General features: G+C 53.6%; 1 protein-coding gene across 10 annotated transcripts in view; it reads left to right on the forward strand.

Moving 5' to 3' along the window:
- EHMT1 (euchromatic histone lysine methyltransferase 1) overlaps window positions 1-20,837 on the forward strand; it is a 146,218-nt gene that overhangs the window by 80,365 nt on the left and 45,016 nt on the right. For 8 of the 10 annotated variants that reach the window (XM_073806874.1, XM_033859211.2, XM_033859212.2 and 5 more), the window contains 7 exons: window positions 2,121-2,301; window positions 5,605-5,762; window positions 5,938-6,126; window positions 13,748-13,825; window positions 14,989-15,109; window positions 18,026-18,157; window positions 20,113-20,258. In XM_073806874.1, the coding sequence (XP_073662975.1) occupies window positions 2,121-2,301; window positions 5,605-5,762; window positions 5,938-6,126; window positions 13,748-13,825; window positions 14,989-15,109; window positions 18,026-18,157; window positions 20,113-20,258 (1,005 nt within the window). The remainder of the gene's footprint in view (window positions 1-2,120; window positions 2,302-5,604; window positions 5,763-5,937; window positions 6,127-13,747; window positions 13,826-14,988; window positions 15,110-18,025; window positions 18,158-20,112; window positions 20,259-20,837) is intronic. The other 2 variants (XM_073806872.1, XM_073806871.1) reach the window with 2 other exon arrangements.

Here is a 20,837-nt window from a genome sequence, read left to right on the forward strand (position 1 = left end):
GCCATTTCTTTCTATTGATTTTGTCCTTTGATGCATAGAAATTAAAAAAAATTTTAATGGACGTGTAATTGACTTACAATATATTAGTTTCAGGTTTACAGCATAGTGATTCAATATCTTTATATATTACAAAAGAATCACCAGGAATAGTCTAGTTACCATCTGTCACCATTCAAAGTTATTACAGTATTGTTGACTGTATTCTCCATGCTGTGTGTTACATCCCCATGACTTACTTATTATATAACTGTTGGTTTGTACTTTTTAATCCCCTTCACCTGTTTTGTCTGTCCTCCCCCACCTCTCTACCCGCTATTTATTCTCTGTATTTATGAGTGTTTCTGTTTTGTTATGTTTGTTCATTTGTTTTGCTTTTTAGATTCCACATATAAGTGAAATCATGGTATTCGTCTTTTTCTCTGACTTATTTCATTTAGTGTAGTACCTCTGGATCCATCCGTATTGTCACAAACAGCAAGGTTTCATTCTTTTTTATGGCTGAGTAATATTCCATTGTGTGTGTGTATAAATACACCACATCTTCTTTATCCATTTGTCTGTTGACGGGCATTTAGGTTGCTTCCACATCTTGGCTATCATAAATAGTGCTACAGTGAACACAGGGGTGCATTTATCTTTTTGAACTATTGTTTTTGTATTCTTTGGATAAATACCCAGGAGTGGAATTGCTGGATCATATAGTAGTTCTATTTTTAACTTTTTGAGGAACCTCCATAGTGGCTGCACTAGTTTGCATTCCCACCAGCAGTGCACTAGGGTTCTATTTTCTCCACACCCTCTCCAACGTTTGTTATTTGTGGTCTTTTTGATGATAGCCATTCTTACAGGCGTGAGGTGATGTCTCATTGTGGTTTTGATTTATAAGAAATTTTTTATTTTATTTTTTTATTTTTGGCTGCGTTGAGTCTTCGTTGTTGCGCACGGCCTTTCTCTAGTTGCAGTGAGCTGGGGCTACTCTTTGTTGCTGTGCGCGGGCTTCTCACTGCGGTGGCTTCTCTTGTTGTGGGGCACAGGCTCTAGGCGCGCGGGCTTCAGTAGTTGTAGCTCGCGGGCTCTGGAACGCAGGCTCAGTAGTTGTGGTGCATGGGCTTAGTTGCTCTGCGGCATGTGGGATCTTCCCGGACCAGGGCTTGAACCTGTGTCCCCTGCATTGGCAGGTGGATTCTTAACCACTGCACCACCAGGGAAGTCCCTATAAGAAATTTTTAATTTTAATAAAGTCTAATTTATCTTTTTTCTTTTGTTGCCTGTGCTTTTGTTGTAATATCCAAGGATTCATTGCCAAATCCAATGTCATGAAGCTTCCCCCGTTCTCTTCTAGGAGTCTTACAGTTTTAGGTCTTTGATCTGTTCAGAGTTAATCTCTGTCAGTGGTATAAGGTGAAGGTGCACCTCCATCCTTTTGCAGGTGGCTGTCCAGTTTCCCTGCCCCATACATTGAAGGATCACACCTGCTTTGTGCACAACGAAATGTGGTTCAGTGGAATCGGGTTTGAGATCAGACTGTCTCAAGGCTGTAGGTGACTCTGGGGAAGCAAGTGGTGGTGGGGTGCTGAGTGGTGTCCGGAGCAAAGGCAGGGCTGTTGGTCGGTGCCAGGGGGTTGACGTCCACATCACAGGCTGTTGTGGTCTCAGAAGGCTAAGGCCGAGACACTGAGGAAATGGGTAAAACTGAGCAAAAGCGTCTTTAAGGTGTAACATGATGATCTGTCGTGGCGTGAAAACCACTTGGGGGATGTGCACTGTGTAGCCGTGATCACCTGGAATGTGCCCCGTCTGGGTATTTGCAAACGTAGTCATAGTTTATTACCTAAATCACAGGCTGGCTGGCTTTCTGTAAAGGCCCAGGTGGGAGACGGTCCCGGTTCTGGGTGCCGCATGTGTCACAGCCGCTGCTACTTCCCTGCAGAAACGCAGACTCTGTTCTTGGCCTGTGACGCCGACCCGCGCCTGTCACAGGCGCTCTGGTGGCAGCGGGTTTCTGCGCTCTCCCCTCTCTCCTCAGCGCACATCTCTCGGGGGAGTGGTTTGGTGGGAGAGGCACGCTGTTTCATCGCTGCCTGCCTGTGCGTCATTGTCGCGTTGTCTTTGTTTTGAAGCACGCGGCCAGTAAGGACCCCAGGGAAGGCCGGGACGCCCGTGACCCTGAGGAGCCGAAAGAGGAGTTGAGCAGAAATGCCTCGGATTTTGGACGACAGCAGCTTTTACCCCCCTTCCCGCCCCTTCACCAGTCGCTACCTCAAAACCAGTGCTACGTGGCCACCACGAAGGCACAGACAGGTAAAGGGAACCTGCCGCCGCCTCTCTCGGGCGTGTCCCGAGCCTGCACCACAGAGGACGCGGGCCCCGCTCCACCCTCACCCGGTGCTGTGTCGCGTCCTCCGCTTGTTTTCAGCTTCCAGGTGAAGATCGTTTTCATTCTGACAGTCTGCGGCCTTGGTCTGATTGGGTGGAGGGCTCTGGATTTGAGGAGTCTCCCAGCTCATGGATTCAGTACTGCAGGGGCGCCGTGGTTCAGGTGCGGGTGGCCGTGGGGCGGCCCCCTCCCACCCCGAGCCACCTCTCCTCACGCTCACCTGGGGGCGTGGAGGAGCATCGGGTGCCTTGTGGGGCCTTTCGCAGGAGGGGGGCGCTGGTGAGCGGCCCCCAGGGAGGCTGCCGTGGCAGGCGTGCCCGTAGAGCCTGCTTCCTCTGCAGACCCCTCCAGTGCAGACAGGCCTCTCTGCCAGGCCCGGCTCACATCGCTGAGGACTCACAGATGAGGGGGAGGCGGCCCCCCGAGGGGCTGCCCTGGGGTGGTCATGTGCTGGTTGGGGCCTGTCTTCCTTAGGACTTTCAGGACACTTGTTGCTTATCAGTAATTTCAGACCAGAGGTTCTGCAGAGGATGCCTGTGGCCTCCCCCGTCCCCCTCCCTCCATTCCACCCCGTGCACAGTTGCGCATCCTTCTCCCGCCCAGCGTGTAACGTTTACTTCTGAACGTGCGTGGAAGTTGCAGACATGGGGCCCTGGGCGCGTCCCTGTTGTGCGTGGCGCCCTCTCGGGCAGTCGCTGTAGTGTCAGAGCCTGAAAGGGCCCCCCGTGTGACACGTCGTCCAGGCCTCAGGCCCCGCTCGCCTTTGCCAGTCAGTTGTCCCAGGAGGCATTTCTGGCCGGCTTCCTGCAGTCCCTTAGTGTGCGTCTGGACATCTGGAGCGTCCCCCTGGGGTCGCTGCTGTCTTCCCGGGTCAGGCTCGGGTCACTGCCGTCCCCGAGGGGCGTGTGTCCTTGCTGCGTCCCCTGGGAGTGGGGTGTGGGTGTTGGTCCTGCTGCGGCAGGGCTGGGTCTACAGGCCCTTGGGTTGTTGTCCTTTGTGTCTTTGGAGACGGGACTTAGAGGGTTGCATGGTCCCACCTGGCAGCTTGAGCATCTAGGGACCCACTCCCAGACTGATCGTCCCAGGATGGCTTCCAATTCCATTGCCCTGTCCTTACTTCCTAGTGGAGCTTCTGCTGGAATGAAGGGCCTCCCCTTTCCAGCCTTGCCACTGTCTCAACTCACGGATCCTTTTGTGAGTCTCTGGGCTCCAGTCCGTCACCGTCATGTTCAAATTGCCCCAGGTTTGCCCTTCAGGCTGGCTCCTGAGTCCTCCGATGTGACCCCATCACTTTGTGAGGACTTCCTGGCTACACCAGGTGGACCCAGCCCGTCTTGTCCTTCCCCAGTCCTGGGACTAGCTGTGTCTCCAGGGAGTCCTTGTTCTGTTTGTTGGAGCGCTGTGGTTGGTTAGAAAACAGGGTCAGTCTGTCTCCCCACCACCTCCAACTTTTGGTCTATTTCGACTCAGTATTATTTGTTTCAAAGAGTTAAAGCTGGACAGAGTTGCATGTCTCTGTGGAATTAAACCCATGTGTGTAGGGCTTGGCAAGGAATGTCAGGAGTCGGTACTTCTGTTAAAAAGTTAAGATTGGGGAATTCCCTCGCAGTCCAGTGGTTAGGACTCCATGGGTGTGGGTTCAGTCCCTTGTCAGGGAACTAAGATCCTGCAAGCCACAAGGATCTTTTATCTTAATAAAAATTAAGATTGTTCCTATTTTAGCTTTATTATTTCCTTATCTGTTCAATCCAAGTTTTCTAAACAGAAATGCTGAGTGTGTTTAGCAGTTTCCCACGTGGGTCCTTCTCTGCCTCTGTTTCCTTACCTGAGGGCCGGAGGCGGAGACGGGGCCTGCGGGCTCAGGACAGTGTGAACAGCCTGGTGCCTGGCGCTCCTGCAGCAGCTGCCCGGCTCCCTCCCCAGGGAGGTGGCAGGCCCCTCTTGCTGTGCCTGCAGCGTCCTCACCCCGGGGTGGGGGGGGGGGAGCAGGGGCCCGTGGGGACGTGGCCCTGTGTGACGGCGTCGCTGCAGACCTGGAACTGCCTGCCTCGTTCTTCAAACCTTCCTCCTCCCCACTTCCCCTGGCCGGTGCATTACGCTGTCACAGGAAGTACACGCTTTCGGGCCATCTCTTCTTGTCACTGTGGTGACAGCCCCGCCCCGGAGGGCCTGCTCTTGCCGTCGTGCTGCGGCGCGAGCGGAGACGAGATGGCAAGTTTGCACGGAGCTCACAACCCACCCGCCTCCTCCTGGGGGGGGCACCTCCGCCAGCTCACCTGTGCTCCGTTCAGCGCGTGGACGGTCGGCGTTTCCACGTAAACACGTGTGGCCCACGTGGCGATTGTCCTCAGTGTCCTGGCTTCGCCACGCACCTGCGAGGGGCTGTCATTCTGACCCCCGGCGCCCATGGCCGACGTGCATCCTTTCTCCCCGTATCCCTTCTCTGCATTTCGTAGAAATAAAACGTAAGGTATTTCTTTCAGCCCTTTCGTGGAGTTCCTCCGTGTTTAAAGCAGTGGTTTTCAGATTTTTTTTTTTATACCCTGGAACTTTTTACACAAATAAAACATCACAGAGACCCTCATTCTGTCAAAGCAGTAAACCTGGGGCTGCTTTGCCCAGAATGGCGTCAGGGGCCACGAGTCCCCAAGCCCCTGCTCGGTACCCCCTCCACTGCTGCGCTTGTCAGGAGACCTTGCTCCCAGGCCTCTCCCTCCCTGGCCCTTGTGTGCAGGGATAGCTCGCTGGGCCCTTGTTTCCAGTATCCTTCCCCGTGGTCTGTGAAGTGCTGAGCGAGGATGGCGGGTCCAGGTGACAGTGGTGTTAAGTCCACTCTTCAGTGGCTGCACGTCGGCGGTGGACCCTCTGGACACACGAGCAGGAGGGCGTCTGGAGGAGGCCCTTCCTTCTCAGCCCCTCGGAGAGCCCTGCTCAGAGGCTGTCCCAGGTGCACCCGGGCCCGTTCCTGCCAGCTTGAGGGTCTCCTGGTGTTGTGCTGCCTGCTCGGGAGGGGGTGCTCACGTTTGCCCTCCGTACAGCTCGGTGTCTCCTTGTGGACAAATCCTGTATCTGTGACGGGTTTTCAGCTTTCTCTGTGCAACTTAAGACACTGTTGAGTGCTGATGATTTTGGTGATGAGAGTTTGTGAACTGTCACCTACCTCTAAAAACATTTGAATGGCATTTCTTTTCTTCTCTCGTCCCCTTTTGACTTTTTTTTTTTTTTAGCTTGCTTGCCTTTTGTTTTAGCAGCTGCAGTATCTCGGAAGAAAAAACGAAGAATGGGAACCTATAGCCTGGTTCCTAAGAAAAAGACCAAAGTGTTAAAACAGAGGACGGTGATTGAGATGTTTAAGAGCATAACTCATTCCACGGTGGGCTCCAAGGTAAGGGTGCGGGCCAGGCTGCGGGGGCTGCCCTCCATCTCTGCTCCAGGGTGGCCCCCGCCCGCCCCAAGCTCTCGTCTTCCGGCACAGTCGCCACCCCCTCCCCTGCCCCGCCCCGTGGGCCTTGCCCCGAGGAGTTGGTGGGGTCCTGACGTGGGCTTCTGGCGTGTTCCAGGGCGAGAAGGACCTGGGTGACGGCTCCCTCCACGTGAACGGGGAGAGCCTAGACATGGACTCTGAGGAGGACGACTCGGAGGAGCTGGAGGAGGATGAGGACCAGGGCGCCCAGCCGGCCACCGCGTTCCCTGCCGAGGGCAGCAGGGCCTCCAAGGAGAGTGCGCTGGAGCCTGACCGCAGCCAGAAGGTGGGCGGGACGCACACCGCAGACCTCGGTCCTGGCGGGGGTAGGGGTGGCGGCTGGGCGCTTCTGGGCCTTAATAAAGCCCCCTGTTTACTTCTGGCTGGGATTCTTGTATTTTATTTCTCTTGAATTTTTAGGTAGTTTATTTTCATCAGAGAAGTGTTTGTCTTCCCGTGCAGCGTTCATGGAAGTAAACGGCCTGAGCATTTTTAGGCTTGGGAGTGACAGGAATAATACCATTAATAACCCAAACTGCTAACCGTGGCTGACCGAGTGCCAGTACGGCTTGCCCTTGGCCTTGGCACGGTGTCCCAGGCACCCGGCACAGGTGTGGTCCTTCCGCAGGTGAGGCCTCTGTCCTCCCAGTGGAGTGAGTGCCCAGGGCTGCTGACAGGCCTGTGGGGTGGTACGTGTGCTGGCGTGTCCTTGTTATGGACGCTTCATCCGTGTCCACCCAGGACGAGCTCGGAGTTGGCGGTTTGGTGGCCCTGAAGGCGTGGCACCGGCTGGGGGTGGTGATGCCTTGTCTTGGCTCTCTGTGCACCGGTGCCGAACAGAAATGTGGAGACAGAGTTTTGGAGGAAACGAAATAATAGCTTTATTCTTTGCCAGGCAAAAAGGGAACACAGCAGGCTAGTGCCTCAAGAACTGTGCCCCCCCCCTCCCCGGGGAATCAGGAGAGGTCTTAGAGGTGGAGCTTGCAGTCTGCGGATAGGTGATAAGGATCAAAGTAATGAAGGTCTTGAATTTTTCTTCTTCTTGCATTATTTCAAAACGGGTGACAGGCAGCCTGGTAATTGGGTCCGTTTGTTATCGGCTGGGTTATCGGCTGCATTTCTAAAATGCAGAACGCTACAAGGGGTGATTTCCTACAGGGGAGTGCAGGATGTAATTCACATAATGTCAGAGAGTGTTAGAGGTTAGCTTTGTGAAGGATAAGTCTAGTTACAGACACTACAGATTAGTAACAGTTAAAATAAAACTAGGGTTGGGATTTCCCTGGTGGCGCAGTGCTTAAGAATCCGCCTGCCAGTGTAGGGGACATGGGTTCGAGCCCTGGTCCGGGAAGATCCCATGTGCTGCGGAGCAACTAAGCCCGTGCGCCACAACTACTGAGCCTGCGCTCTAGAGCCCGCGAGCCACAACTACTGAAGCCCACGAACCACAGCTACTGAAGCCCGCATGCCCTAGAGCCCGTGCTCCACAAGAGGAGCCACTGCAGTGAGAAGCCCGTGCACTGCAACAAAGAGTAGCCCCCGCTCGCCACATCTAGAGAAAGCCCGCCTGCAGCAACGATAGACCCAGTGCAGCCAAGGGGAAAAAAAAAAAGAAAAGAAAAGCTAGGATTGATTAACTCTTTCAGGCCAGTTTATGTTGTTTCCATAGCCTGCCCATGGCTCCTTTATTTTCCTTGTTTGTCAGAAAAGAAAAGACCCTCATTTCTGTCTTTGCCGCAACATGACAGGGACCACGGGGCTTGTACGGTTTCAGTGATTCAGGGGGCCCAGGGGTGCCGGGCGCAGACTTGAGCAGAGTGGCTGTTGCTGTTGGGGCCCTTCTGATTGGGGGAGGGGTGAGTTAGACACGAAGGCGAAACTGCGGCTGAGAGCCAGGCAGACGTGTGGAGCCGTGGATTTACTGTCCATGCCTCAGACTTGTCTGAGAAAACTTTGGAGCATCTTTAAGATGGACCATTACACCTTACGAGTAATTCTGAAACTAAGGATGGGCAGAGACGTTCCAGTGAGCTTGTGGCAACAGTGACTTGTTCGAAGTGTGTGATTTTGTTGATTAGCTTTTTGCACTTTGCATCAGCCCTGTGGGTACAGCCTTTGACGTGTGTAAAGCATTTTCTTTCAGCTTCTGGAGTTTGGCCATGTTTTTTCTTAGTGTTGCTTAAATTTCAGATTCATATTAGCCATTTATGCCAGTTCTATTTTTTAGCAGGTTTTGGGGCAAAATTTTAAATGTTGGCCCAGCTATTAAGGTATAATTTTTCAAAAATAAATTGGTAGAAAATGCTGACATTAGAGATTTAAAGGAAATTTTAAAATGATTTAAGATATCATTTATTTTTTTTTTCTCTTCCATCTTTTATTATTTTTTCCCTTTCGTGTAGGAAGGAAGCAGTCTCCTAATTCTTGTGGTGGTATTTTGAACGGTGATTTTTACAGACCTGTACTCCCTGCCGCCTGCAGTGGGGACTTGACTCTGGACGTCCAGCCTCCTTAAGGAGCTTTGCCTGTGGCTCCACGAGCTGCTCTTGGCCGGGCCCCTCAGTGGGTGCGCCCCCCCCCCCCCGTAAAGCCATTTCCTGTTGTTAGAGGCGGCACTCGGGGCTCGTAGCATGCGCTTTGTTGAGAGGTAGAATGTGGGCATCTCCAGGTCTCTGCCGCGGTGAGTTGGGAGGGACAGGCTTCATCCGCATGTCCCCGTATCTCGGTGTTTGCTGCAGGTCTGAATGCGCCGGGCAGCTTCGCACACAACTGGCTGTCAGGGTTTGTTGTCTAGCGACCCCGTTTCCGCTGGGTCATGTGGTCTGGCAGCCTTACGGGAGCGCAGGGCTGACCTGTTGCTCGGAGCTGTGTGTGCTGTCCAGCCTTGGCTGCGATGTCAGAGCTCATGGCTGCTAGTCTGTTTCTGTATGATTTCTGGGTTCGGGGTTCTAATTACAATACACAGACGTTTCCCTGTGGCGATTTAGAATATGTTGATGTAAGCTATCTTCTAACTCTTCGTGGGCTTCATTCTTTATATATAAACATTTGATTCAGAGAATTTTTGATGAAATGTGAGGTAGAGACAGTCAAAGTGGGTGAATTTTATGGTATATAAATTATACCTCAGTAAAGCTTTTTGAACAAAACGTGAGGTCAGGGTTGTGTGGCCTCCCTCACATGGTGAGCCGCGTGTGCCAGCACTGTTTATTGACTGACATTTGCTTCCTTGCTGATTTAAAATGCCACCTCTGTCACATACCACGCGGCATTTGAATGTGAGTCTATCTCTGGATTCTCTATTTTGATGGAGGTCCTCATCTTCCGGAAAGAATCTAGACACTGAGTAACACTGAGTTAGTCTAGATACTGATACAAAGGAAGAAAATTAAATGGGTATCAAGCTAACAAAAGAATCAGGAAATAAATAAAAGCAGAATCAAGAAGAAAATGTGGAAAACAAAGTAAGATGGCAGGAGCAGATCTAAACAGATCAGTGATAGTAACAGAGAGTCATGGATTTGTTATGTGACCTGTTCCGGAGACGAGAAAGATGGGAGATACGCCAGCCGGTTCTGAGGCTAAACCTGCCTTAAAGTCAGCCAGACACAACCGTGTATCAGGGGACAAGGGCAGGGGAGGCTGCGGCCTCCAGGAAAGCTCTTCGCAGGACCTGCTGAGGTAGCGGAGCAAAGGAGAGAGACTGGAAGGCATGTCACAGGGTCCAGCTCCCTGCCGCGTGGACTTGGGGACGGGGCACAGGTCAGCGGTGCCCAGGGCAGGAGCACGCGGGTGGCGCCCCGCTCCGGTCCCCGTGGCAGGGTTGCCTCTGCTCTTGTTCTGGGCTTCGGTGCAATCACGCAGGAGGCACTCCTTTTTCTGAGTGTGGCTCGTTTTACTCTGTGTTGTGTTTGTGCGATTTATTTATGCTGTTAGTTCATTTTCACTGTTGTGTGATGGTGGTTTTTAAGGTGGCCCAGGGTCTCGGAGACCCTCCAGGGTTATAATAGTCCTGGGATGTTACCTGCCTTTCTCACTCTCCTTTGAGGGAGCCACGCCGCAGGTGTAAGTGTCTGCAGCGGCGCGTGTTCACGGACTCACGGGCCCCCACAGCCCTTGGCTGTTCTCGGTAGTTTCTGAGGCCAGAGCGTTGGGAGCCAAGTGGGGCCGCACCCCTCTGGACGGGTGTGTGCGGGGCTCCAGCGGGGCTGTTGCCCACGTCTGGCACATCCGCGAGGGGAGCTGCACGTCCTGTGTGTGCATCACGGGCTTGTAAACTTGGTGGGCTGCCCTCCTGGCGCGGCTGAGCGCTCTCACACTGCAGTTCTGATTTGCGTTTCCCTGGTTTCCGAGAAGCTTGGGTACTTTTTTTTTTTTTTTTTTGCGCTACGCGGGCCTCTCACTGTTGTGGCCTCTCCTGTTGCAGAGCACAGGCCCTGGACGCGCAGGCTCAGCGGCCATGGCTCACGGGCCCAGCCGCTCCGCGGCATGTGGGATCTTCCCAGACCGGGCCACGAACCCGTGTCCCCTGCATCGGCAGGCGGACCCTCAGCCACTGCGCCACCAGGGAAGCCCTGGGTACTTTGTTGTATGTTTATTTGCTGTTTGGATGCCTTCTCTTGTGTAGTGCCTGTTTGGGACCCAGCTGTTTATCTCTGTAGTTATTTGTCCTTCTAAAAAGTCGATTTGTAGCAAGTGAGGCCCTGTGTGTATGTGGCTAGCACGGTGCCTCCTTCTCCATGTAGGGGGCTGACTCCTCACCGATGACCGGTGTCCTTGTCTCCGCACTGGTGTGGATGGGGCAGGTGGGTGCAGGTTGTCTCGGGCGCTCACGGGGCCTGCTGGCTCGGGTCCCCCGCCCTGTGTGGCCTCTGCCTGGCTTAGTCCTACACCGTCTGTCCAGTCAGGTGCCAGCTGTGGTGTTCCCCTCCCTTCTCACCCCAAGCGCCTCACGTCTGTTTCTGTAGCTGCTGTGTGTGCAGTTTTCAAGTACTTATTCCTTATAAGGAGTTATTCCTTATTCCTCCCTTTACAGTCACAGGAGTTTTGGAAGTTGTTAATCTGCCCACTTTGATGGGTAGTTTCACTGCTCAGTATTTTTAAAATAAGAAACTACCCAATGAAATTTAAAGATAACATTTAAATAAAGCTTCTTATAAAGATATCAGAATCCTACAAAAAAGGTTATATTTAATGGCGAAAGTTTTAAACCATTGCTAATACCAGTGATAAAAAGAGTGTAGGTTGGGACTTCCCTGGTGGTCCAGTGGTAAAGAATCCACCTTCTAATGCACGGGATGCGGGTTCGATCCCTGGTCAGGGAACTAAGATCCCACATACCACGGGGCAACTAAGCCCGTGCACCAGAACTACTGAGCCCACACGACTCGACGAGAGCACCCACATGCCACAACTACAGAGCCCACGTACCACAACTAGAGAGCGAAAACCCACATGCCACAACTAGAGAGAAGCTCGCATGCCACATCGAAGGGTCCCACGTGCTGCAAGTAAGACCCGATGCAGCCAAAAAAAAAAAAAAGGAAGAAAAGAAAAGTGCGGGTTGCCACTTCCTCCCCTCACTCGAGCACGCCACATTGGTCATTCTTGCTGTGATGCTGTAAGGTGAAAACCGGAAGGAAACATTAATCTTTTAAAGGACAAGGGAGTTTGCTGGGAATATAATCACCCATCTAAGGAAATCCAAGGAAACCAGTTGAGCGGCTGCTGTAGCCAGTGAGCTGAGCTTGTGTGGTCCTGCCAGTCGGAAAATATAAGGACAGCTTGTCAATAATATCAGTAAACACCCGACAATACTTGTTAACCTCCTGAACGGAACACGTCAGGCTGTGCATATGTACAGCCACTGGTGCTTGCCAGAGTCCCTGCTCCACCTGGACGGTCTTGAGGCCGGTATATCAGTGTGGGTCCTTAGAAGGTAAGGATTCTTTGAACAACAAAACCACAATATCACACCTAAAAATTAGCTGTCAGTCTTTAATATCACCACAGTGCTTAGCAATACATTTAACAAGAAATGTGTGTTATCTATAAGGAGAAAATAGTAAAACTTTACTGAAAGAGGTTAAAAAAAAGAATAAGTTCATGGAATGACCCATTATTTGTCTGAATGAGAAGATCCATTCTTTCATCTCCCTTTCCCCATGTTATCCATGAATTCAGAGCTGTTCTCATCAAAATTCCCACAGGATTTTCTGTGGGACCAGCTGACACGGGAGCCGTTCACAGTGAGAACGGGCTGGGGGGTGGGGGAGAGGTTAGCAGAACAGATACGGAGGGGGTTCAAGCGGGGATTCGTGCAGGCACGGCAGAGCCATGAGAGCGCGGAGCAGGGTGGCCACGGTGCACTTGTCTGTCTGCAGAGATACAGTTTGTTGTAAGGGTTGGGTTTTCAGTTTGTTCGCAAGGGATCATGAACTTTTCAATAAATGTTGTTGGGAAAATTGGGGGCCAAGTGAAGGCCGGCCCTTAGATCAAGGTGCACAGCAAATGTGCCCTGCACTCTGGCATAGTGGGGTGACGGCTGCACAACGCTGAGTCCACTCAAGGCCGCTGGACTGTGTGCTTGAAAGGGCGAATTTCAGGGCAGGTGAATCATAAACCCGTAAGGCTGCTATTTAAGAAAGCAAACTCCAGAAGATGTAAAGTGTCAACACAAAATATTTAAGCGTGGGAAAAAGGTTGGAAACCGTTTTTCTAATCTCAAATGAAGGCCTTCTGTTTTAAGACACAAACCTAGAAGCCACGAAGGGAGAGACTGAGAGGTTCAACTTGTCCAGATGAAAACCCCGGAAGTTTTTTTTTTTTTTTTTTGGCGGTACGCGGGCCTCTCACTGTTGTGGCCTCTCCCGTTGCGGAGCACAGGCTCCGGACGCGCAGGCTCAGCGGCCGTGGCTCACGGGCCCAGCCGCTCCGCGGCATGTGGGATCTTCCCGGACCAGGGCACGAACCCGTGTCCCCTGCATCGGCAGGCGGACTCTCAACCGCTGCGCCACCAGGGAAGCCCAGAAGCTTTACTTTAAAAGGAAATAGCAGAAGCAGAGCCTATAGAGCTTGATAGGAGAATGTTTATAACATATTTAACAGACGGTGTGTGTGTGTAGCTTCCGCAGTTACTAAGAAAGCAAGGACCCAGTGGAAGTACAGGCTGGGGCTGTGGTCACACAATACGCATGGGAGAAATGGAGGAGCACGCGTGGGAGACACTCGGGAGGTGGTGCGGCCCCTCAGAGGGCCTGGGGGTGCCCTGTGGGCGCCCCGCACCCGGAGCGTCCTGCACGGGTGGGAGCACGTGTCTGCTGTTTGTCCGGAGGGTCTTACCCTTCCTGTGAGATTGTGAGGGTGCGGTCACTGCGTGGCCCCTCGAGGAGCCACAGCCGGGTGCGCGGGGAGGGGTGGAGGGGGCGCGCGGCTCCTGTGTAGGTAGAGAAGGTGAAGCCAGGTGCTTCTGCTGTTCTGTTACGGAAAGATCCCACAGCGTACTTTTCATTAGAAGAGAGTAAGACGCAGAAGCGTGCTGGGTGCTCTGCCCCTGCAGGCAGACACTCCCGTGCTCGCCTGCAGGTGCCCAGCACTGGCAGCAGGTCGAGGCCCTGGGGCTGGGCGGGCTCGTGGGTCGGGGGGGTAGGTTTTGCGTTTTATATTAGTCTGTGGCCTCTGAAAACCTTTTTGCGGTGAGTGCAGTCTCTCATGCGCACTGATCTGCATACGTTCGAGTCACGTCGGATCGGTGGTCCAGGTCAGCCTGGAGCCTGGCATGGGGGCAGCCCTTCCGGGCCGGGCTCTTGGGGAGCGGGGGCACCTCCAAGGTGTGTCGGGTCAGATCGCCTGCCACCAGCCGCTCTCATTGGTTTGTTTTCTTTTTGGCTCCTGGCGGGGCTGCTCAGATGGAGGGCGAATCTGAAGAGGAGCAGGAGTCGGCCGGCACCGGGGAGGAGGAGGAGGACGGAGACGAGTCTGATCTGGTAACCTGGGCGCGGGTGACGCGGGGCTCCTGGCAGAGGAGCCATGTGGGAGCCGCAGAGAAAGCGGCTGAGCAGAGAGCCAGGGAGGGGCCGCCGGGTGGACCGGGCGAGGGAAGATCGAGGCTTCCGAGGTGGAACCTCAGGCCCTCTGCGGGCTGGATGTGGCTCAGAGCTGAGGGCTGCGAGCGATGCGACCTCACGGGGACAGGGTCAGAGGGCGGGGCTGTGGTGGGAGGGCGGAGCCTGGGGAGCCTGCGGGCCACCCAGGCCATCGGGCAGGGCTGGGAAGGGAGTCTGTGCCTCGAGAAGGAGAAAGTGGCCACGTGGGTGGCGGAGACGAGCACTGGGAGGGCTGTTGTGTCTGGCGATAAACGTGTTCCTTTGGGGTCGTAGACTGAAGCGCAGGGAGCTGTGGTGCTGCTCTTGGCAGACTTTCTTCCCGGAGCTTTGCTGTGAAGGGGGCGCAGGAACAAGGTGCTGGAGGGAGCACAGGGCACCTGGGCATCTCAGGGGGCCCAGCACGAGGGCTCGGGCTCCAGGGCAACTGTTGGAAAGGCCAGTGAGCCACCCTTAGTGTATCCTTTTATCTCATGAACACACATTTTAAAATTTCTTTTTCTATCCATAGTTAACAGGGGTTGTGAGATCCTGGTGGTGGAGTCGTTAGAAAGGCTAGTGGTTCATGCTCTGCATCTGCTGTGTAACTCGTGGCAGTTAGATGCCCTTTCTGCGTCTAGATTTGAGACACATGTACTCACAGGAATCTCGAAATGTTGTAAATTAATGATCATTTCTTTCCTTGTTCTCCATGTAATGGCTAATTTGGACATAGATTTGATGCACGTTGAGGCTTTGTTTGTTCCTTTTCTCATGAGCGAGATGAATGGGTGCACGTAATTAAAAGGGGATTCTCTTACTGAACTTACTTATTTAGTTACTGGTAGAACTTTTTCACTTATTCTTTTTTGTGCCAAACTCAAGTAACTGAGCTTACAGTGATATTTAGGGAAAAGCATGAGTGTCTTTGAGAATGTGACCTAGAAAAATGTCTAAAAGTGAAATTAATTTTCTAGTTGCATTATCACGATATGGCAAGAAAACAGAACTTTTGCTTTCAGAGCGCCCATGCTTTGCTCTTTCTGTTCCTTTCCCTTGGTTCTCAGAGTTCTGAATCCAGCATCAAGAAGAAGTTTCTCAAGAGGAAAGGGAAGCCTGACAGCCCCTGGATCAAGCCAGCGAGGAAGAGGAGGCGGAGAAGTAAAAAGAAGCCCTGCTCCGTGCTAGGTAAACACAGAGCCACACACAGGACCCCGGGCGGAAGCAGGCCGTGGGGGGCTTGGGGCTGGGGTTCTGTGTAGGACTTCATTTGAACAGAAGACTCCACTGTTTAAAAAACTAAAAGCATCAGAAACAGCTTTATTGGAGACCCTCAGGTGATGCCAGGGGGTCTCCTTCCAGCAGGCCCCCGTGGTATGGCTGTACGCTGACCGCCCCCACCTTCCCTGTGTCCCGCCCTCAGTGTCCTGTGCGGGCCGGGTCCTGCTCCACACAGTGGCTCTCAGCCCTTTGCTCAGATTCCCTTGATCTGGAGGTAGCCTTGTTAAAGGGACAGCTGGGAAGGGCATGATGTCAAAGTTAGTGGCCCAGGGGCCCCGTCTTTGCAGCTTTGCCGTGGAGGACTTGGCGTAGCCTGAAGTGTGTGTTGCTGAGGTGTTCGGTTGGTGGGCCTCACCACGTGCATGTGACAGGAGACCCCTGCCACCCTCGCTGCGCGACAGAGACCTTCCCTCCGCAGCCAGCCCTCCCCCGGCCCGGGCACCTCTGCTCCACGTCGTCTCCGCAGATGGGTTAGCGCTGTGGAGAACGTTTACGGGTGGATCGTTCTCTATGGCTTCTCCGAGAGTAACTGAGGGTCGTCCGTGGTGGTGTTGGCGGGAGGTGTTCCACGCGCAGCTGTCTGTGGTTTGTTTATCCCTCACCTTTTGGACATTTGGTCTCTTTCCAGTTTTTGGCCCTTACAGATAAACTGCTGCGGAGTTTGTGTACACGTGTTTCTAGAGCAAATGCTCCGTTTGTCTGGGGTAAACGTCTAGGAGTGGAGAGTGGCTGGGTCATGCTGTGTGTCTCAGTTCTTAGTGCTGCCAGCTGTTTCCCGAAGCGCTCGTCCTGCTCTGCGTTCCGTCAGCAGCACGGGAGCGGTCCAGCCCCGCATGGGCCCCCGCAGCGCTCGCGCGGTCAGTCTCTGATTCCAGCGCTGCTGGTTGGTGTGTGGTGCTGTCGCATTGCGGTTACCTACCAAAGAACGAGGTTGCACATCTTAGGGTTTGTCTTCTCGTAATGCGTTTATACCTTTTGCTTACTTTAAAATCCGAGCGTATATCTTCTCACTGAGTTGTGACTTCTTTCAGTGTTCTGGATACAAGTCTTTTGCGAGATAGATGTTTTGCAAGTATGTGCACCTACTAAAAGTTTTAAAAAATGTTTGTTGAAGTCTAATTTATGGCTTGTTTTCTTTTAAAATTCATGCTTTTCATGATCTCAGAAATCTTCGACTTAACCAACCCACGATGCAAAGATTTTGTCCCATGTTTTCTTCTTGAAGTTTTATAGTTAGCCCGTACATGTGGGTCTCTGATCCACTTTGTGTGTGTGAATGTGTGTGTGTGTGTGTGTGTGTGTGTGTGTGTTGTCGGGCAGCTCACTTTTTTGCCTGTGCATTTCCAGCTGTTCCAGCACCATTGGTTGCATTGACTTTTCTTTCTTCACTTAACCTTTTGAAACTTTGTTGACAGTCACCGTGTGGCTGTTTCTAGACTTTCTAGTCTGTTTTATTGATTGATTTTTCTCTATACCAGCACCGCAAAGCTGCAGGACTTCTTTCTGTCTTGCACAGTTATTTTAGCGTTCTTCTAGATTCCCCTGAGAGAGAAGCAGGTTTACAGAGCTGCCCCTGAAATGCAGAGGGCTGCCGGAGGCCCGTGTGTGGCAGTCAGTTTCAGGCTGGAGTCAGGTGGCTGGTGGGGTTTGTTGACCCACCAGGCACATGGGCGTGTCCCGTGAACCTCCTCTCCTTCACTCACGTTTCCTTGTCTCTCAACCAGGAATCATCAGCCAGGATCAGAATACCCCGGGTGGTTTTTGCTGTCGGCTGACAAAAGCCGTTGTAGATCCAAGACTAGAAGTTGTTTCGGGCAGAGGCTTCATCTTCACCATCATGTGTGTAATGTGTAGAATGCCTGGCTAAATAGTTATTTAAACGGGAGTTTGAATTTTATTTCCTCCTGTAAAGCGTTTAAAATCGCACAAAGGCTGCTCAGTTCCTCAGATTGCTGATGATTTCTCGCTGGTGGTTGGCTCCTTCCTGTCAGATCTAGGTTCAGACTGTGACCTGAATTCAGAGTCTTTGGGCACCAAACCTCTCTGTGTTATGGCTCGTTCATTTCCCATCGTTGAAGACATGTCGATGACAAGTATTTAAAACTTGGCTCTGAACTATGGGTGTTTGCCCTTTGCTGGTGGTGGTATTATCCTGTGTAAATGCATGTTTTCACAGGCTTCCTCATTGAAATGCCCTTAGAATGGCAGTTACCTGGGTGGGCCTCCTGGGACTTGTGGACAGGCGCCCCCTCCCTTGACGGGCTCCTCACTTACACACATTCCTCTCCTTGGCGTGTTCAGATTGTGTTGCCCTTCGGTGGGTGATGTGCTTCGTAAACCCCTTCTCGCAGGAGGACGCTCCCTGCGGCCCTGCAGCCTTTCCTTGTGGATCCTGCAGCCCAGGTGTCTGAGGCTGGGCTGGTTCCACAGCAACGCTGCACGTCTGGGGCTTCTTTAGCTGCTGTACAGCAGCTGGTCTTTCAAAGCTGCCATTCACATTTTACTCTTATATTTTTAAAGTAATATTCACAGAACGTATGTGCACGACGTTTTTATGTGTCCTTGATTATTTGATCAGCTTTTATCTAGCTGGTGTGTTTGTAGAGAAAGGTGTTTCCACATGCCCACACCTTTGCTTTCCTCGACACGGCTGCCCTCTCCCCAGGGAGGTCGTGCGGAAATGGGAACCAGCAGAAGTGCGGGATGGGGGCCCGGATGCTATGTGTGTTTGTTGTCTGAGTGGCTCGCGAGCATCCCATGGCGCCTCCCGTGGGTCGCGAGGCCCCGGCGCACCGTGTTTGACGTGTGTGCCTTTGAACGCAGGTTCCGAAGCGTATGCATCGTCTTCGGGAAGCGCAGAGCAGATGGCACCCAGCGACGGCACGGGGTACATGGAGGTTTCGCTGGACTCCCTGGATCTCCGAGTCAAGGGCACGCTGGCCTCTGACGCAGAAGGTGAGCGTGTGCGTGGCCAGGGCCAGCTGGCGGGGGTGGGGGAGGGTGCGTTTGGTGCCGAGTGGGCAGGACGCGGGGCCAGTGTGCTGTGTCCCTGTGGCGCTCTAGTGAGGCGGCCCCAGGGGTCGGGTGCAGTTGCCCACCAAGGTCAGGAGTCCTGCGAGCCATGCGTGTTTATATGGGGCTCCCAGTGGGAGGTGACCCTGTGTCCTGGCTGCATGCAGGTGGCGTCGTTCTGCACAACGTGGCCTTTTTATGATCCCTGATTCCAGCAATGTTGGTGGAAATGTGTCTTCTCGTCGGTGTTGAGCTGGTGGTGCCCCATGGTGGCATACCTGGAGCCTGGCCTTGAAGTCCCTGGCACTGCACCTCGGCGGGTCCTTGGCTCTGGGGCTGGGGCCACACACTTCTCGCTGTCTGAAAGTCTTTACCGGTGGAAATTAGTTAATAGCTGTTTGGCTCTTTTGAAAAATTTCTTTGAAATGAAACGTGGGGAAAATGTAAAATTCCTGTTACTTACACCCCATGGATTTTGCTGCTGTCGGGGTATAACCAATCATTCTTTAAAGGACAAATAACCAGCTTTTAGCGTTTTGAACACTAGAGGACTTTGGGTTTACTTGTTTAGTTTAGGAAATCACATCTTTAGCTTAAGAAGAAAATTGTAGGCTTGTCTGTCAGAGAAGTTAGCCGCTCTTCTTGCTGCACACAGAGCAGAAACCCCTCTCCGGTCATCACCTCATGCCTTCCTTCCCGATGAAGTGACGTCTGTGTTTACTGTTTCTAAACCTGCTCTTAGCTTTGTCTCAGGAAGGTGCTGACTTGGACGCCAGCAGGAAGTAGTGCTCGTTTTACCACATTGCCTGGGGTCAGAGGTGAGAGGGCAGCACAGCAGGGGCGTCTGCTGCCCCTATATGAGCTGAGCCCCGGAGGGTGAGGGAGGTGGCCTCTGCCTTTAATATGTATGTGCAGCTTCTGGTAAAAGTAAGGGCCACGCTGGCGGGAGCCCCTTGGAGGAGGAGGAGAGGCTGCGGGGTGCCATGTAAGGTGCTTCCCTGAGGGTGTTCCCTGGATTGACAGCCACCGTTGGAGGGACCCGTGGATGTGTCCAGTCATGCAGGGCCTGGGGTGTCAGCACTTTGGAAGGACGAGTCAGGTCCCCCAGTTTTGTGTGCATTTAGTGCTAGGGTTCCAGACCCTCTAGGGGGGCAGCTGTGGGGCCTGAGGCTGGACAGGAGGGCAGGGGGCCTGGGGCTCCTTGGAGAAGGGCCATGTGACCTGGCTGGGTGCGGAGGGTGGGGACGGGTCCTGGTTTGTGGGAGTCCAGGCGAGCCGGCCTGCCATGCCTGTGGGGACTCCCGCTTACCCTACACCTCTACTTCGGAACATGAAACGCGCCTTCCTTTGGAAGCCGTGGCTGGGTCGAGGGGTCTTTCTGGCCACCGGCCTCTGTCCCCACTGCAAGCCGGCCTAGCCGCGGGCGGCCTTCCTCCCGGTGCTGCCCGCCTTGCCCTGCCCGTAAGTTGGGTCAGGCGGTGATGTGCTGCGCCGGACACTTTCTTCGTGATCCTAGTTTTCTTCTTTGTGTTCCCCAATTCTTTCCTCCTTCCGCCTAATAAGCAGGCGCTTTGTGCTCTTGTAGTGGGTGAGGAGCGCTCTAGATGATCAGGAGACAAGCTGCCTCCAAACCCTTTCAGGTTGAACCGAACGTTCGCTTCGTGGCTGCAATTCTAAAATCAAGTGACGAAGACAAGTGCTTCCTGGCTGGGAAGCATGTGGGAAGCGAAGTCCCAGGCGGTCTGGCTCCTGGACCTCGGCTCCTGGGCGGCTGCCCGCGGGCGTGTCTGCAGGGACCGTGTCCCCACTTTCTTGCCCTGCGGAGGTGGGGTGGGCGGGGCCGAGTGTAGCAAAGCTCTCTGGGCCGTGGTGTTGACACGCATTGTGTGTGACCGCAGGGCTGGCCAACGGTCCCGACGTAGGCGAGACGGACGGCCTTCAGGAGGTGCCCCTCTGCAGCTGCCGGATGGAGACCCCGAAAAGCCGAGAGATCACCACCCTGGCCAACAACCAGTGCATGGCCACGGAGAGCGTGGACCATCAGGTGAGCAGGTTTGCGTTCCTGTGCGGGGGGGGGGGCCCCCGCCCGGCAGCACCGGCTCTGCTCAGGAGGATGGTGCTGTGTGCGTGGCCGGGCAGGCGCGGTGGCTGGGAGCCAACACGGCTGCGGGCGCTGCTCCGCTGAGGTCACGCTTTCCCAAAGGCTTTTCTACTTTGCTGTGAACTCGGACGTGGATGGGTGAGAGGCAGAGCTGCACCTGAGGTTGCTCGCAGCCTCTCCACGGGCCCCGTCACCTTCTTTAGAAGGACTGTCTGTGATGAAAGCGTTACAGTTGACCTTCTGAACCTGCTGCTCGGCGTCCGAGCCGCCAGCACTTGGGTCTGTCCCGCTCTGCTCGCTTGGCTTTGAGCCAGCGTTTAGCACTTGTCTCCTGTAACAGAAGTAACAGTAATTCCCATTATCATGTGACGCCTAGCTGGTGGTCAGACGTCTGTGTTCTCCGCTCTGGCTGAATCCGGGTGGGTTCCGCCCACCCTCCTGCGGCCCCGCCACTGGCCCGGGGCTGGTCATTCCCTTTAGTTCCCGAATCTTAGGACTGGAGGTCGGAGCTCGTCCAGGTGC

This window comes from Tursiops truncatus, chromosome 6, assembly GCF_011762595.2.
Source record: "Tursiops truncatus isolate mTurTru1 chromosome 6, mTurTru1.mat.Y, whole genome shotgun sequence".
Lineage (NCBI taxonomy): Eukaryota > Metazoa > Chordata > Mammalia > Artiodactyla > Delphinidae > Tursiops > Tursiops truncatus.